The sequence below is a fragment of the Barbatula barbatula genome, assembly GCF_947034865.1.
Source record: "Barbatula barbatula genome assembly, chromosome: 13".
NCBI classification, from domain to species: domain Eukaryota; kingdom Metazoa; phylum Chordata; class Actinopteri; order Cypriniformes; family Nemacheilidae; genus Barbatula; species Barbatula barbatula.
In genome coordinates, this window is record NC_136776.1 from 17,620,726 (window position 1) to 17,635,988 (window position 15,263).

Genomic DNA, 15,263 nt, shown 5'->3' on the forward strand with positions numbered 1-15,263 from the left:
TGGCATGATGGGGATTAAAGAAATTGTTTGGGAGATTTGTATATTTTTGTTAAATATATGCATGTATGTGTATGTGTTTATAAATTCAAAATGAATAGCCACAGTACACGGAAATATATTATGTAAACACAAACTTTAATTCTGGATGCAATTCATCGCAATTAAACGGTTGACAGCCCCACACGATATATTGAAATGATCGCTTCATTGGAAATGTGTGTATTGCTGTGGTTTGGGATAACATTGTTAGATTTATATACTGCAACAGTAAAACATGTATGTTTACTTGCTTATATACAGTATTTTAGTGCAATTCCAGGATTATGGATGTGAATACAGAGGACACACATTTGTGAAAAACATTAATGGAGAATTTCTGTGAATTAAAATGCACAAACAATATGCACAATACCCTGCAAATTAAGAAGAGATGCCTTTTCATAGAAAATGAAATCACATAAAAATGTCCTGAATGCATTTATAAGGACTATTATATAGACATTTCTAAAAGCGGCACTTCCCGGACTATTACAAACCGTTGTGTATAAAGACAAATAAATGCTTTAAAGAATAAAGATTTAAAAACTTTTAAACAGACCTCTTTTAGGGGAATGTAAATCTTCAAATATTGACATCGGAGTTTATGCAAACCATTAACTACGACTTTTCCCCCAATAAACTCTTAATTTGTTGCTTATTAATAGTTAGTAAGGTAGCTGTTAGGTTTAGGTATTGGGTAGGATTAGGGATGTAGACTATGCACTTGCAGAATATGTGCTTTAAGTACTAATAAACAGCCAATATGCCAATAATAGACATGCTTACAACAACTAGTTCATATTGAGAATTGCCCCCTATACTGAAGTGTTACCAAATTGTTCATGGTAAGGTTGACATTTGCATGAGATTGCCCTTTGACATCATTTAAATTGATTTAACAAACATTATATATATACTTAGACATTTTAAGTTTCTCTTCAGTATTTAGTAGCCCTCGCGTAAAAATTGAGCAAATTAAGATTTCTGAGCTAACTGTTCCTTTAACACGATCTGGGATGCGTGCGTCTGCTTTAGTGGTCGAGTGAGCGATAGCGGTAGCAAACAGCCAAGCCTATCAAAAGCCACGGGCTCCTTTAAACTCTATCTTAATTCTGCTCTCTCTCTTTCGCTCCCTGGCCAGGCAAGTGATTGACGGCCTGAGGGTTTTAATGGGCACCAGAGAGCGGGAGAGCCAAGGTCTGAGTTGTCATGGCAACAAGCCGATTGGGCCCTCTGCCTCTCTACCTGAGTGCAGTGAAGTTGCTCTGTCTGTGTGTGTGTGTGTGTGTGTGTAAGAGCTGAGAACGACTCCTGTTGCTCATCCTTCCCGCTGATTAGACGCCGGTTATTGTGCCCTGTTATTTTCTTATAGTTTATCCGTCCGTGTGTACGTGTTAATGAAAATCCTCATCCATATATCCACTCGTGCGCGTGCTGTGACAATAGAGTGGGAGCCATTGTGCTGGTTAAACCTACACCAGCTGCTGTGTAAACAAAATCTCACCGGTCCGATCTGTCACTCAGCCCCTCCCTCGCCTTAACCAAACACGCTCGGCAATCCCTCCACCGCATGCAAACACCGTGGCTGGCCATACCTCACCTGTTATCTACCCCGCGCCAGCCTCTGGCTCTATTTTATTCACATTTATGAGAAAGTGCGTCCTTGTGCATGGATGATATGGAAATTGGTTGGGTTTTGTGTGATTGACACATTTTTAGAAGTGTGTTAAGGCAATAGTTGATGGAAGAAAAATATTGTCATGTAGGATACTAACACTAATCCTCTGTGGAGAAAGTAGGAGGCTTTCGTATCAAAATTCTGTCATCATTTCTTAACCCTCGTGTCGTTCAAAACCTGTATTTCACTTTTCTTCTGTGGATCACAAAAGGAGATATTTTGAGAACTGTGTCTGTGTCTTTACAATGGAAGTCAATGGGGGCCGATATTGTTTGGTTACCCACATTCTTCGAAATCTCATATTTTGTGTTGTGCAGAAAAAAGTCATACAGGTTTGAAATGACGCGATGGGAAGTAAATGATAAAATACATTTCATTTTTGGGTGAACTGTCCCTTTAAGAGCCAGCACTTCCTGTCTTCGTCATTTATGGCTAAATGTTATCTTTACTCTATATGTGTGCCTTTAGTTCTGTTTGTTACAGCTTGTGTTTGTGAGCATGAGCACTAAAAACAAGGAATTTGCGTAGGTTAGTGTGTATGTAGCAGTGATCTTTGATCTCTTGGGGTCAACGCTGAGTGTCTGGGCTGTTAAGGTCAGCTGCACCGGGGCGGTTTGCCCTCCTCCACCCAGTGCGGGAGGGACGGATAGAGGGGGGATCTGATTACAGGATGGAGGAGGGGTGTCAGGTCATGTGTAATCCCCCCTGTCTCCCCCTGTTTACCGGCATGGGAAAGACACGGCTGAGGTTGGCTTTGTCTGGGGTGATGAGGGCCTGTAGCCTTCAACCTAAACAACTGCTCACACGACAAGACGTTCTACATGTTCATCCGTGTTTTCTTTTTTAACCCTGGTGTTTCGCCAAATCTTGTGGTTTGTTGAACATCAGTTGTTTGTTTTAAGGGTCAGTGATGTAGGCGAGTACAGGGGCATTGAAAAAACTGGGCCTCTATGATGTCATTGTGTATATAGATTTTCTTATATATACATATAATTTATATATTATATGTGGTTTTTTATACAGTATACTGAAATGGTTTTAAATGATTTTCAGTTTGAATACTTTGGAAGTTTTTTTTATTGTAAATATTATGAATTACTAAGAGTTGGAATTTATTTGAAGCAAGCTGTAACTTGGCTATATCGCCATCTTTGTTAAAACCGTCAAATTACAGGTTACTTGGGTTGAATTTAAATAAATGCATAATATAAATAATAATAATAATTATAGTTAAATAATATATATACTATAATATCATTTTTTATTATTATTGCTAATATAAAGTATGTACTTGTAAGTATCTAATTTGCTTGTTTTTAACCTAAAAAAGTTGCAGGTTGTTGCTTTAATGGAGTCTACGGTTTAACATGTACAATAGTTACATATTTGAAACAATGTAACATTCAATGTATCAAAGAGAAGTAAAAATGGTAAAAAAAAAATTAATTCTTGTTTAATTCTTTTCTAAATCAGATTTTGCCTCTTTCTGTGTTTCAGAGTGCAGCAGCAGCTCCCAGTCCTGTCATGGGCAACATGCCGCCCAACGACGGCATGCCAGGTGGACCCATGCCTCCCGGATTCTTTCAAGTAAGATCTGCTCTCGCTCCCCTTCCTGTTAAACCTCTTCCTTCAACCCCACGCATTAAACCTCCACCGTTAACTTTGCCTCACCCTCCCCTCTTTCTGTAACCCCCTTTAGTTTGTTCTAATCCCCGTCCAGATGTTTCTGTCCCACAATCACTCCCTCTCCGTATTTCCATCCATTTCCATGCTACGTGTTTACATGAGTCGTCGGTACAGTAGCAACTCTCACTGACGCATACGGAAAGCCGCGGCCCCTGATCTGAGATCAGTCGGATGCCTTGATGGTTTAATCCCTAAGGCCAACACTGGGTAACAACATGCTTGCTTGGTTGTAGCTCTTTGACAACACATATCTAACAACATATCTGTGAGTTTTAAATTTGTGGCTGGGATTTGGGAGAATGCTTGAGGGCACTGTTCCCAAAGTCAAGGTGCCTGTGGGAGTTCCTCTGCCGTAGTCGTCTTTATTGAGTATTTTATAACACTCAGTGCTGTGTTACTTTCCAACTTGTTTAGGATACTTGCTGCACAACTAGCAAACTAGCACTTTAAAAAGGAAAGATGTAGATCAAGCTTTAAACTTAAGAATGTTCACAGCTCTTGCATAATTATATGTGTATAATTACAGTGGCCTCCACTATTATTGGCACCCTTGGTAAATATGAGCAAAGAAGGCTGTTAAAATAAATCTGCATTGTTTCTCCTTTTCATCTGTTATTTAAAAAATCTACAATATTCCATCATTTCATTAGAGTAAAACAATTTGAAGTGGGGGGAATATCACATTGTGAAAAAAATTCTTCTTCTATAATACACCTTGGTCACAATTATTGACACCCTTGTATTCAAAACTTGAGACTTTTCTTTTGACGTCTGAGGATTTTTAACATCTCCCGTCCATTTCCCGTTTTGAGCGGTGCCCTGATTTTTATTGTTTAAAGATTTCCTTAAAGCCCTTTTGTATTTTGCGTATCATATTTACCAAGGGTGCCAATAGTAGTGGAGGGCACTGTATATATTCAGCTCTTTATAATTCTTTATTCTATTTTGTTATGATTAATCCCTGTTAATTAATTACATGTATAATGTAATATTTTGCCTAAAACAGATGAGGTATCAGATCAGATAGAACAACAGACATCAGATAGATGAACAACCGTATCAGATAGACCAGCAGATAACGTATCAGATCAGATTATATTCGAGTTCTGGTGTAGAGTTGCAGATATAGAGCATCAAATAGTACAAGGGACAGATAAAGCAAGGGATAGATGCAGTTATTTAGAAGATCGGCATAAAGTTTAAACAGAACAGCAGATAGAGTAGATGATCTTGAATAATGGATCATTTATCGGCCATATCGGTATCGGCAGATAAATGTTAATTTTTAATGTTAAAATTAATACAATTATATAGTATAGCCTGTAAATCATAAATAATTTCTTCTAGTTAACTTCTTTAGAAGCATGCTGCTCACAGTTAAAATACTGTATGGTACTATCTTTGTCGTGATCATTTACTTACTGCTATTAGCTAAACAATGTTGATATAGGTACAGTATGTAGACACCTTTCTGGGTTGCTCTGGAAGAAAATCTATCATTTGCATAAACCTTGTGCGCTGGGGTGATGACATCACCGTTTCAGAAAATATACGGACTGGCTGTCCACACGGAAACGCAAGGGTGACTTGTCAGATTTATCCACTCATGGATGCTGATACAATACAAAAGTGCATTATTGCTCCTGTATGACAAATGGCTTATTGCTCCCTGAACTCTTTGTAAGTCACTTTGGATAGAAGCGTCTGCTAAATGACTAAATGTAAAATTTGTATGTATACAACTAAAGCAGATCTCTAAATCATTAAGAGCAGCAGATTCCGAAGAGGCCCGCGACTTTATTCAACAATATTCAAAGGCCTCCCTACCGTTCACAAAACTCAACATTTCTATTCAATAAAGTATTTTAGAGCTTCATATTAACTGGAAAAGTTCATATTCAATATAAAAATCGACAAATAGTAAGAAATACAATTTAGTTGTTTTAAAATGTATTTCAATGCTCATTTTGTCTAAATTTAAAGGTCCGGTTGAATGTGCAGTTTCTGCCGATCTCATATTAAACTTGAGTACCTATAGAGTAGTATTGCATACTTCGTGTCTTTGAAGAGTATTTAGTCACATTTATAAATTATAGATACAGCTGTTCGGTTAATTCTTCCTATCGCTCGTCGTTTGACGCGCTGGCGGCCGATTTCTTTCGTCTGACCTTCGGGGAGTTTATCGAGCACAAAAATACTACGTAATACGTCCAATTCGTTTATTGACAAGTTTACCATGTTAAGCTTGAGAAGCCAGCACGTAAGGAAGTCAGAATGCACAAAACAGCATTCAATAACCCCTTTAATTTATTGGTCATCCAGATGCCCACTTGGAAGTCAGCCACAGCTCCCATGTGGAGAACAACGGATCTAGATCAACTTCTGAGAGAAGTTGAGATATTGTAGCAGATTGAAAAGATCGATCAGCAGAGAGATAAGATATTGCAACTGATTTGGTAATAATTTGGAAGATCATCACAGAGAAGATCTGGTAGAGCAGCACATTCAGTAGATGTTCAGCTGCCTCATCAAAGACCAGATAAGAGAGCTGCAGATTCAGCAGGTGATCTAGTAGTTCATCAGAAAGAACAGCAAATGGAAAAGATCAATTGGTTGATCATCAGAGAGAAGATCTAATTCAACAATTATCTAGTAGATCATCATAGAGAAGATACAGCACAATATTTAGTAGACGTTCAGCTACCTCATCAAAGATGAGATCAGATAGAGCACAAGATTCAGTAGATCATCAAGTAGTTCATCAGAGAGAACAGCAGATGGAGTAGATGATCTACAAGATAAGAGAGACGATAAGAGATATCGCAGATATGCTCAAACCAGTAGAATAGAGTTAAGATTGTGGCAAAGTATCAAATGTAGCACCAGCATCCCATAGAGCAGAAGACATCGAAATGAGCATCAGGTAGAGCGACACATCTCGGCATATAGAACCGAGGAGGAGAGCGTTAATGTTGCATGAGCCGCGTTCAGAGCAGGGAGCAATCTGACTGTTGCGTGAGTGACATTGCATTCTATAAATAGCGCTTGTGTGCATAAGAGCGAGAGAGAGAACTAAGAAAGAGAGGGAGGACTTTGTGCTCCACTGCAGTAATTCCCTCCTGGTAGCAGCCCAGGGCACGGCAGAAGAGAGGTACGGAGAGAGCGAGGACACAAAATGAAAGAACGAGAAAGAGCTAGGATAAAGCAAGAGTCGCAAAATAGACCGTTCCATGTATGCTTTCCTGATTATTCAGTTGCTGTGGTCTGGTGACACCAATTATATCTCGGCATATATCCCAGTGGCCAGTATATCACTTTTTCACACCTCTCATCGACTAACTACCACCTCCTCTCACTCTTGTTCAAAACGGCTGCGGGACGCAGTTAGGCTAATAATTGGAGCTGTTTCTTTTGTATCTAGCGGTTTGATAGAAGTTGAGAACGCGGTTGGAAAACGTTGCGGTCCGTTATGATTGTATGTCTTTCTTCTGGTTTATTTCTTATTCAGAGTCTTGTTCTTTTATTGTTACACCGTGTCTACACCGGACCAACGGCAATGGAAAGCATTAGAACCCATTATAATTAAAAACGTTGTCCGAACTGGATACGGCGTCAGCTGTACGTGGTTTTCTGCTCTTATTGACTAGACACGGATGCAAGAAGTTATTTAAGAAACGAGTAATTCTGGTTAGTTCTGATTCTTGATTCTTGGCTGTGCCGTGTTCTAAAGCATATAGCTTACCGCATTACATATGTATTACTGCGCTTGGCAACACTTGTTTGTTTCTGAAGAACTACATTGTTCGTCGGAGCAATCATATTTTTATTGTTATTATTAATATTTTATGTAATATCATTACATTTGCTGTTTTATTTAATGAAAGCTGTTATTAAATCACTGTAAGCCATGGCTTATTTAATAACTGATAAGTATTGAAATATTTAGTATGTAAATTGATTTTCATGCCTGGGTTTGGTAGTGTTTTAGCTGAAATTGTCATGTGACGAATTTTGGGATGATCGCCATCCAGAACTGCTGTAACATGCATTATTAAACACTTGATCATTTCTGTAGACCATAATCCAAGATTAGATGAATTTGAAGACGTTTTTATTTTTGGCAATTGAGGTCCGAGGTCGATAAAAGAAATGAGTGAAACATCGCAATAAAAAAACACACAATGCAATTCTTGATCCATTCAAAACTGCATTATTGAATCATGACCCTGATGTCAATGTTACGTGGTGCCATCAGGTCCCTCCTTATTTACATCCCTATTTTTTACATATTCAGAAATACAGCCGCGAAAAAGATTAGAAATATTAATTTATTCATCATTTCTGTATGTATTCTGACCATTCCAGTCCAGTGTCTGTTGAATTTCAACAAATTCAAACCTCAGGAGGACATAGTCACCCAACAGCAATGTGAAAGAATGACAACATGACTAGGCACATGAAAACCTGGATTTTACCACAGTTCTCACATTATCACATGAAACATAATTTGTAAACTTTTCCAAAATACATGTTCAAATGTTACTGTTGTAAGAGAGTATGAATTCTGATGATTTGAGGTCTGATGCAGAGCATCTTTTCAAATTTTTGGCCTGTTTCTCCAGTTTCAATTTTCTGCAAATGAATGCAAATAGAAACAATATTTTTATTTAAAATTGGTAATAAATATTGTTAGTAGTTCACAGAATAAAAAAAAAGATTATTTTATCTAAACACATACCTATAAACACTACATTCAGAACACGGTTTTGAAATGGTCTCTTAATTTCTTAAGCAGCTGTATGATTTTAACAGTCTTTACTGTTCATTTAATGCAGTTCAAATGTGGAAAGGTAAATAATGTACCGAATACCACCAAATCACTGTCGAAACATTCACGCTAAAGAAGTGTTTTGATAGTGAAGCTATGCAACCATGCACACATCTGATTGTGTCTCCAGCGCACACAGAAGCACACAGTGATAATTAACACACGCGACCTCGCTATCTGCCGTGCGATCGGTGCGGTCCTGCGAGAGTGGAACGGAGGTGAAAAGGGGTAAACCCTCCTGAACATCCCCTCTCTCCAGACTCTCCTAATCTGTACCTCGCAGGCCCAGCCTCCCGCAGAGCGGGGTAGTGAGTTTAGCGAGAGACGCACAAAGCCTGTACGCTGGCGTCTGGCCCGGATCTGCAAAAATTTTTTATCATTTTTTTATACTAGAGGTCGGGCCCGTTCAATAATCTTCACACCGAAACTTCACTGCACCAGCTACTCTTGGGAGGATGGAGTAGCGAGAGGGAGGGACCACAAAAAAAGAAAGACAGAGTTCTAGTGTAGCTGGAAACATCTGAAATGGATGGGGTTGTTTTGAGGGGAGAAGGTGGGAGAATTTCGTCAGCTCCTTTTCCACAAAAACCTCCTGAAGCCAACAGAATTCAGACACGTCTGAAGGCTTGCCGGAGACTCTGGAGAGGCACGGTTCCATCAAGGTTAAAAGGACTCGAGGATCTTGTTTAGACTTGTCGCTGCGAGGTGCAGGACTCTTGGGACATTGATATAAGTGTCCATCACGTTTTTGGTCCCGTTGACATAGACATAATTGTCTAGATACATAACTACACCGATAGTTTTGATGGTGACATAGAAGAAAGTCATACAGGTTTGTAATGACCTGTTTAATGTGGAGCACAAAATAAGATATTTTCAGGAATGTCTCTGTGGTCATACAATGGAAGTCAATGGGGGTCAATGTGGTTTGGTTACCAACATTCTTCAAAATATCTCTTTTGTGTTCAGCACATGAAAGAGAGTCAAACAGGTTCGAAATGACATGAGGGGGGATGCAAGGATTTTCATCTTTCCAAGACCGCTCACCTTCAATGACACATTTGGCTTTAATCTTTTGCTATAGAATTGGATGCGAATGTACACAGAGACAATGAAATGTGCATTGTGTTGCCGGCCCATGCTTTGTTTTGCTTAGTGCTTTGTGTCCCCACTAACTCTGCAGTAGCTACACACTGCCCCCTTTTGGCCAGGAAGCAACCTTGCTTCCTCGCGATGCTTGAGCTCCGTGGTGGCTACTGTCCTCTATTCTATGGCACCGTCCCGCTAGGAATACCATGTGCCGTTCCTTTTTCATGGTGGGAGGTGCTTGTAGTTCAGTGCCAAGCCCGTTATCTCCTTAGCTGGGTAGAAAATGATTTTATTAATTGCTTCATTTAACACACACACACACGCTCTCCCCAGCCAAGACACGTACACACACAATCCAACCCAAGTTGTTCTTTAGTCACTCTACAGAGATGGCCTGTAGGAATGGGTATGCCACGTACCCATATTGGAGACATGAGGGAGGCCTCGTGGTGGAGCTCCGTTAAGGGATAGGAAGGGAGAGCCTGCAGCTGCTGCCCAGCCCAGTAGGAGATGCCCTTTGTAGGGGGAAATAGGTTGATTAACTACTCTACTTTTGGTTGAATGGTAGAACTGAACTCATTCTGCTTTGTGGTGTAAAGTAAAATTAAATGGACTGCACAGCTTTAATGTAGGACCCTGCTGGTCACCACCATGTGTTGTGTTTTGTATGTTGTCGAAGTTGCCCAGGGCAAACCAAGCTAGCATGAACATGGATACTCGTACATACATAATTTACTCATCCTTTTGTCATTTCAAACCTGTATGACTTTCTTTCTAGTACAGAACACAGAAGATATTTTGAAAAATGTTTGTAACCATACAACATCCCCCCCGCCATTGACTTCCATTGAATGTACACAATAACACCGAGACATTTCTCAAAATGTCTTTTGTGTTCCACAGAAGAAAGAGTCGTATACAGGTTTAAAATGACATTTTTTTCTTTTGGGTGAACTGTCCCTTTAAGCGTCCGAAGCATTTAACTCTGGTTCTGTGAGGTTTTGTAAAGATGAAGCGTTTCTTCAGCAACCAACAGAATGAACAGAACAGAAAAATTGCCCCTTTGATATAATTTGGATTTATATTGGAAATAGCACAACCCCAGTTTTACTCCTTTGGTTGAACCACTGTCCCCAATTTGTGCCCAATTTGGTTTCTGTAGTTTTCTGTAGCAGGAATGAGACGCGAGGTTTGAAATGAACAACCTTCAAACGCCAATAGTGAAAACTCATGAAAGAGAAAACCGAATATGAGCGTTACTTTTGAATAATATGAAATACAGATTATAATAAATATATAAATGTGACCATTAATCTGGTTTATGTTTTGGTTAGACTGTTTTTAACAAAGGCTAGAAGAAGTTTTGAAAGGAGGGTAACTTAAAATTTAGTAGGCAAATTGGCTGTCCGTCAATTTTTATATTCATTGCGAAAAACTGCTAATCTGATGTTGCATCAAAGTTTGCTATATTTCCTGATTTAATTATTTGCAGTCAGTTTTTCATTGTACTTTTCCTCTGTTTTTTAGGGTCCACCTGGATCACAACCATCTCCACACGCACAGCCCCCACCACACAACCCCAACAACCCCATGATGGGTCCACACGGCCAGGTAAGACGCTCACACCGTTTCCCGGCTCTTTCTTCTTCAACCCATGAAAAACCCAAGACCCAGGATGTCTAGTAGGTTACACACCATGTGCTTTTGCCAACCTCGATCTCATTTCATCTTTTTGTCTTCATCCACATTCTCCTTATTTCTTTCACTTCCCAAGCTGCATCACCTGCCTATCTGGGAAAACATTATCTCTCCTTGTTTGTTGTCTCTTATCTCTTCCCCAGCTAAAGCACATTACCCTGTTCTCTCTGGAAATGCAAACACACACACATTTGAGGAGCCAGTGACCATGTTGTCAGATAAATAATGCAGACTGCGGCCCAGCCCGTGAGGAGCGGAGGTTCATCTAGTCAGGCCCGGTTCCTCCCTACGGCCTGCACTCAGTCCCTCATAGTCCATCAATATCCTATTAATAATTCAACACACACACACAGATAAACACACACAAACATGTTCACACACAGTGCAAAACACAACACAAACACAAATATAGAAACACACTTCTGTGTACGCAAAGGCAGATGGATGTGTTTTTGTGGATTTTTGTGCAAACCTACATCTATATCAACTATAGGTTTCACATTTGGTGTGTATAAATTATGTACTTGTTTTGACAAAATGTTGGCACATTTTCATTTTGTGTTGCTGTCAAGTATTTAAACAGATTTTCGACATTGAACAATGATAGAAAGGCCAGCATCTTAGTGTAGGTAAAAGTGTGAGTGTGAGATGTTCTTTAAGATGTGGTGTTTTTCTGTTGCGTTACGGCACCCCCTGCTGGTTGTTTACGTTATGTGCATTTCTCAGATTTTCAGTTCACGTTGCACGAGATTAGATTTGTGTCTCTATTTGTAATATAACGTTTCATGATTATAAATAAGCACAATGTTGTTAAATGTGGGAAATTCTAAATACCCATAATAATTTTGGATCACGTTTCAGCTAACATTAAAGGAATAACGGTTCACCCAAAAAAGAAATCTGTTATTATTTACACGCCATCTTGTCATTTTAAACCTGTAGGACTTTATTTCTTGTGCGGAACACAAAAAAGAAGATATTTAGAAAAACGTTGGTAACAGAAACCCATTGACTTGCATTGGTTTTGTGTTCATACAATAGAAGATAACCGAATACAAACGGGCCGGGCGCATGTGACCGATGAAACAATTAAATCGAAGAAATGTATATGTTAGCATAGTAGATTTTTGTCTTTACGTGAAAAAATCTGAGCACCACGTCAGATTTGTGTACAACTGGCATTTATATGCTTTTTAAAGGTGTGGTACACTTTAAATTGACATATTTTCTGCTCTCCCTGTAGCCTTTCATGTCTCCACGGTACCCAGGTGGACCCCGCCCATCCCTCCGCATGCCAAATCAGGTACAAACCACCCCCTCTCAGCTAAATACATTGATGTATTATTCTTCCTGAAGCTTATTGTTTGCATTTATTTACTCCCGCTCAGCCTCCAGGTGGAATCCCAGGGTCACAGCCACTCATGCCAAACAGTTTGGACCCCACCAGACCGCAAGGTACCTGCCCAATAAACTCTCTATAAAATCGCCATAGTCACTTTGGGTATTCTGGATCTGTAAACTGACCGTGGTTGTTCGTCTCTATTAGTACACCCAAACATGGGCGGCCCGATGAGGATGAATCCACCCAGAGTAATGGGAGGCATGGGCCCACAGGTTGGTCAACATCCCTGTCAATCAAATGCCTTTTACCCTACTTGAAGTGAGAGCTGAACTTTTCCATCTCTGTGTTTGTAGAACTACGGCGGAGGAATGAGACCTCCTCCAAACTCTCTCGGCGGGCCCGGTATGCCTGGCATGAACATGTGAGTGTTTGTCCTGATATGTACATTTAAAGCAATTTATGCCGCACTTATTCACACATAAACACGAATGCTTACATTTTCTCTCTTTCTCAGGGGTCCTGGTGGTAGGGGGCCGTGGCCTAACCCTAACTCAAACTCAGTAAGTGTTAAAAATTCTGAATTGACACGTTCAGCTGTAGTTATTTTGGAAATGGTTCGTAATATCATCATTGCTTTTTCCTACAGATAGCATACTCATCTTCATCACCAGGAAATTATGTGGTAAGATTTTATCCCACTCGCTTTTTGTTCTCATCTTTTTTCTGAAATGATCTCGAGAATACATTTTCCGTTCTCATCACGCAGGGTCCTCCAGGAGGTGGTGGACCTCCAGGAACTCCCATCATGCCAAGCCCAGGAGGTCAGTTTGCTTTCATCTAATCCTGGGGATTTACCGGCAGTTGTGCTCTGAATGTCAGCTCTTTTTTATTGAAAGTTCATGATAATTTAGCTGAGCTGAGAAATGATCTCAGTGACTGAAGATTAGCTTAAAGCTCTTTGTTTTGTAAAACACATTTAATACATCAGCCAAACTTTGCTTGTCACTGCTGTTTACTGAGCAATACTTCACAGAAATGGGTTTCCAGATGAACAGTTTAATAAGAAATGTAATCTGTTTTCTGACAGACTCAACGAATTCCAGTGAAAACATCTACACAATGATGAATCCCATTGGCCCTGGTGGCAACAGACCGAATGTACGTTGGCAAACTGACATTTTTTGCTATATAAGAATAGGTTTTTGTCTTTGTGAGGATGAGCTTAAATGTGGTCATGTGTTTGTAGTTCCCAATGGGTCCTGGACCCGACGGTCCAATGGGTGGGATGGGATCGATGGAGCCACACCATATGAATGGATCTTTAGGTAAGACTTCTTGATACAAATATCTAGGTTTGATATGATAGATATTATAAATGATATATAATATTGTGTTTCTCAAGGTTTTTAAATGTACTTGCTATTGTGTCAATAATGTGAAAACGAATCATAGTTACTTGTTGTGATTGCAGGTTCAGGTGATATGGATGGGTTGCCAAAGGTGAGAAGTCAGTCATTGGATGTAATTGAATTTCACATATCGTCGCTTTCCAACCAAATCTTAGTTTTTAGAAAATGGAAACGAAGTTGACAAGCACTTTTTACTTGCAGTACTCACATAAAGGGTGACTTATAATAATGAATGATGGTAGAAAATTCACAAAATATGGAGAGACCAGGTTATGGAAGGGCAGTGATGGCATTCTTTTCAATTGCATTTTAATACAATTTACTATTTTAAAGATGCAGCACAGTTTCTATCTTAATAGCATCACTTAATATAATGCATAAGAATTCAGAAACTAAACTCAACCATTGGTTGAGACGTTTCCGTTATGTTTTAATCATAGTGTTCAATGTTTTGATAGAACCGTAAGGTTTTTGTACATACAGTCCGAAATGTTCGTATGTGTTTTTCGTATTTGCCGTGTCTCTGAATTGTCAAAACTCCTCTCAAAATGCTTGCCACGGATGCGAGAACGCAGTACCCCGTCCGAAGATATCGGACGCAGTGTGTTAATGTGATTGACACAACGTTAGGTTGTATTAATCTTTTTTACTTGGGACGCAAATTTAGGACTCAATGTGCAATGGTCTTAAGTGTTTCGATTTTCAGAGAAAAAAAGCCTACGAATCGCTTCCTTATAGTTGTCTTTGCATATTTGGCACACATCAAGTAAAAAACATTTAAACATTGACCCCCCTAAAAAGGGTTGATACATGGAGTAAAATGAAATCAAAACGAAAAATATAAGATATCATTGAAATATAAGGAAAAACGTATAATATACGCGAAAGTAAAGTATAAAAACTAAATTATGAAAAAGGAAAATTTAGCACAAAAACTAAAATATTAAACAATTTTTAATTAAATCCTAAGTATATACGTGCACCACAAAAATCTTAACGTGTAAGGAGTGAGAAGAGATGAAATGGAATGTTGACCCTTAATAATGTAAATAATGTCTCTTATCTAGAACTCCCCGAACAACATGGCAGGCATGAACAACCCCCCAGGGACCCCACGGGATGACGGGGAGATGGCAGGCAACTTTTTAAACCCATTCCAAAATGAAAGTGTAAGTACACATTACACCAACCCACATTATCTCTCCTTCCCTCTTCTCCTGTAACCACCTGAAAGAAGTATCGCTTCTGATCAGCAGACGTTTCTGTCAATTCAGACCTGAGTTACGCCAGACATCTTGAAAACATGTTTCACATGTACACTTCCTGTCACAATTGGCCGGACTTGGTGAACCTGAATTAATGCTAATCACGATTGTGATTTTTCTCAGATCTGAATACGTGGTTGAAATGTAATATGTTGTTTCTGTTATATTGTTGTATGTAATGCATAGCTGTGACTGTTGTATCTAGTTTTCCACAGTGGTGAACTTTCGT

General features: G+C 39.3%; 1 protein-coding gene across 2 annotated transcripts in view; it reads left to right on the forward strand.

Moving 5' to 3' along the window:
* The window catches only part of ssbp4 (single stranded DNA binding protein 4), a 48,363-nt gene that overhangs the window by 29,917 nt on the left and 3,183 nt on the right, over window positions 1-15,263 (forward strand). The window contains exons 5-17 of one of the 2 annotated variants that reach the window (XM_079471260.1): window positions 3,215-3,304; window positions 10,848-10,931; window positions 12,262-12,321; window positions 12,407-12,473; window positions 12,565-12,632; window positions 12,714-12,781; window positions 12,875-12,920; window positions 13,007-13,042; window positions 13,127-13,181; window positions 13,448-13,518; window positions 13,607-13,685; window positions 13,832-13,860; window positions 14,837-14,938. In XM_079471260.1, the coding sequence (XP_079327386.1) occupies window positions 3,215-3,304; window positions 10,848-10,931; window positions 12,262-12,321; window positions 12,407-12,473; window positions 12,565-12,632; window positions 12,714-12,781; window positions 12,875-12,920; window positions 13,007-13,042; window positions 13,127-13,181; window positions 13,448-13,518; window positions 13,607-13,685; window positions 13,832-13,860; window positions 14,837-14,938 (855 nt within the window). Of the gene's footprint in view, window positions 1-3,214; window positions 3,305-10,847; window positions 10,932-12,261; window positions 12,322-12,406; window positions 12,474-12,564; window positions 12,633-12,713; window positions 12,782-12,874; window positions 12,921-13,006; window positions 13,043-13,126; window positions 13,182-13,447; window positions 13,519-13,606; window positions 13,686-13,831; window positions 13,861-14,836; window positions 15,022-15,263 lie in introns of those variants that run through there. The other variant, XM_079471259.1, reaches the window with a different exon arrangement.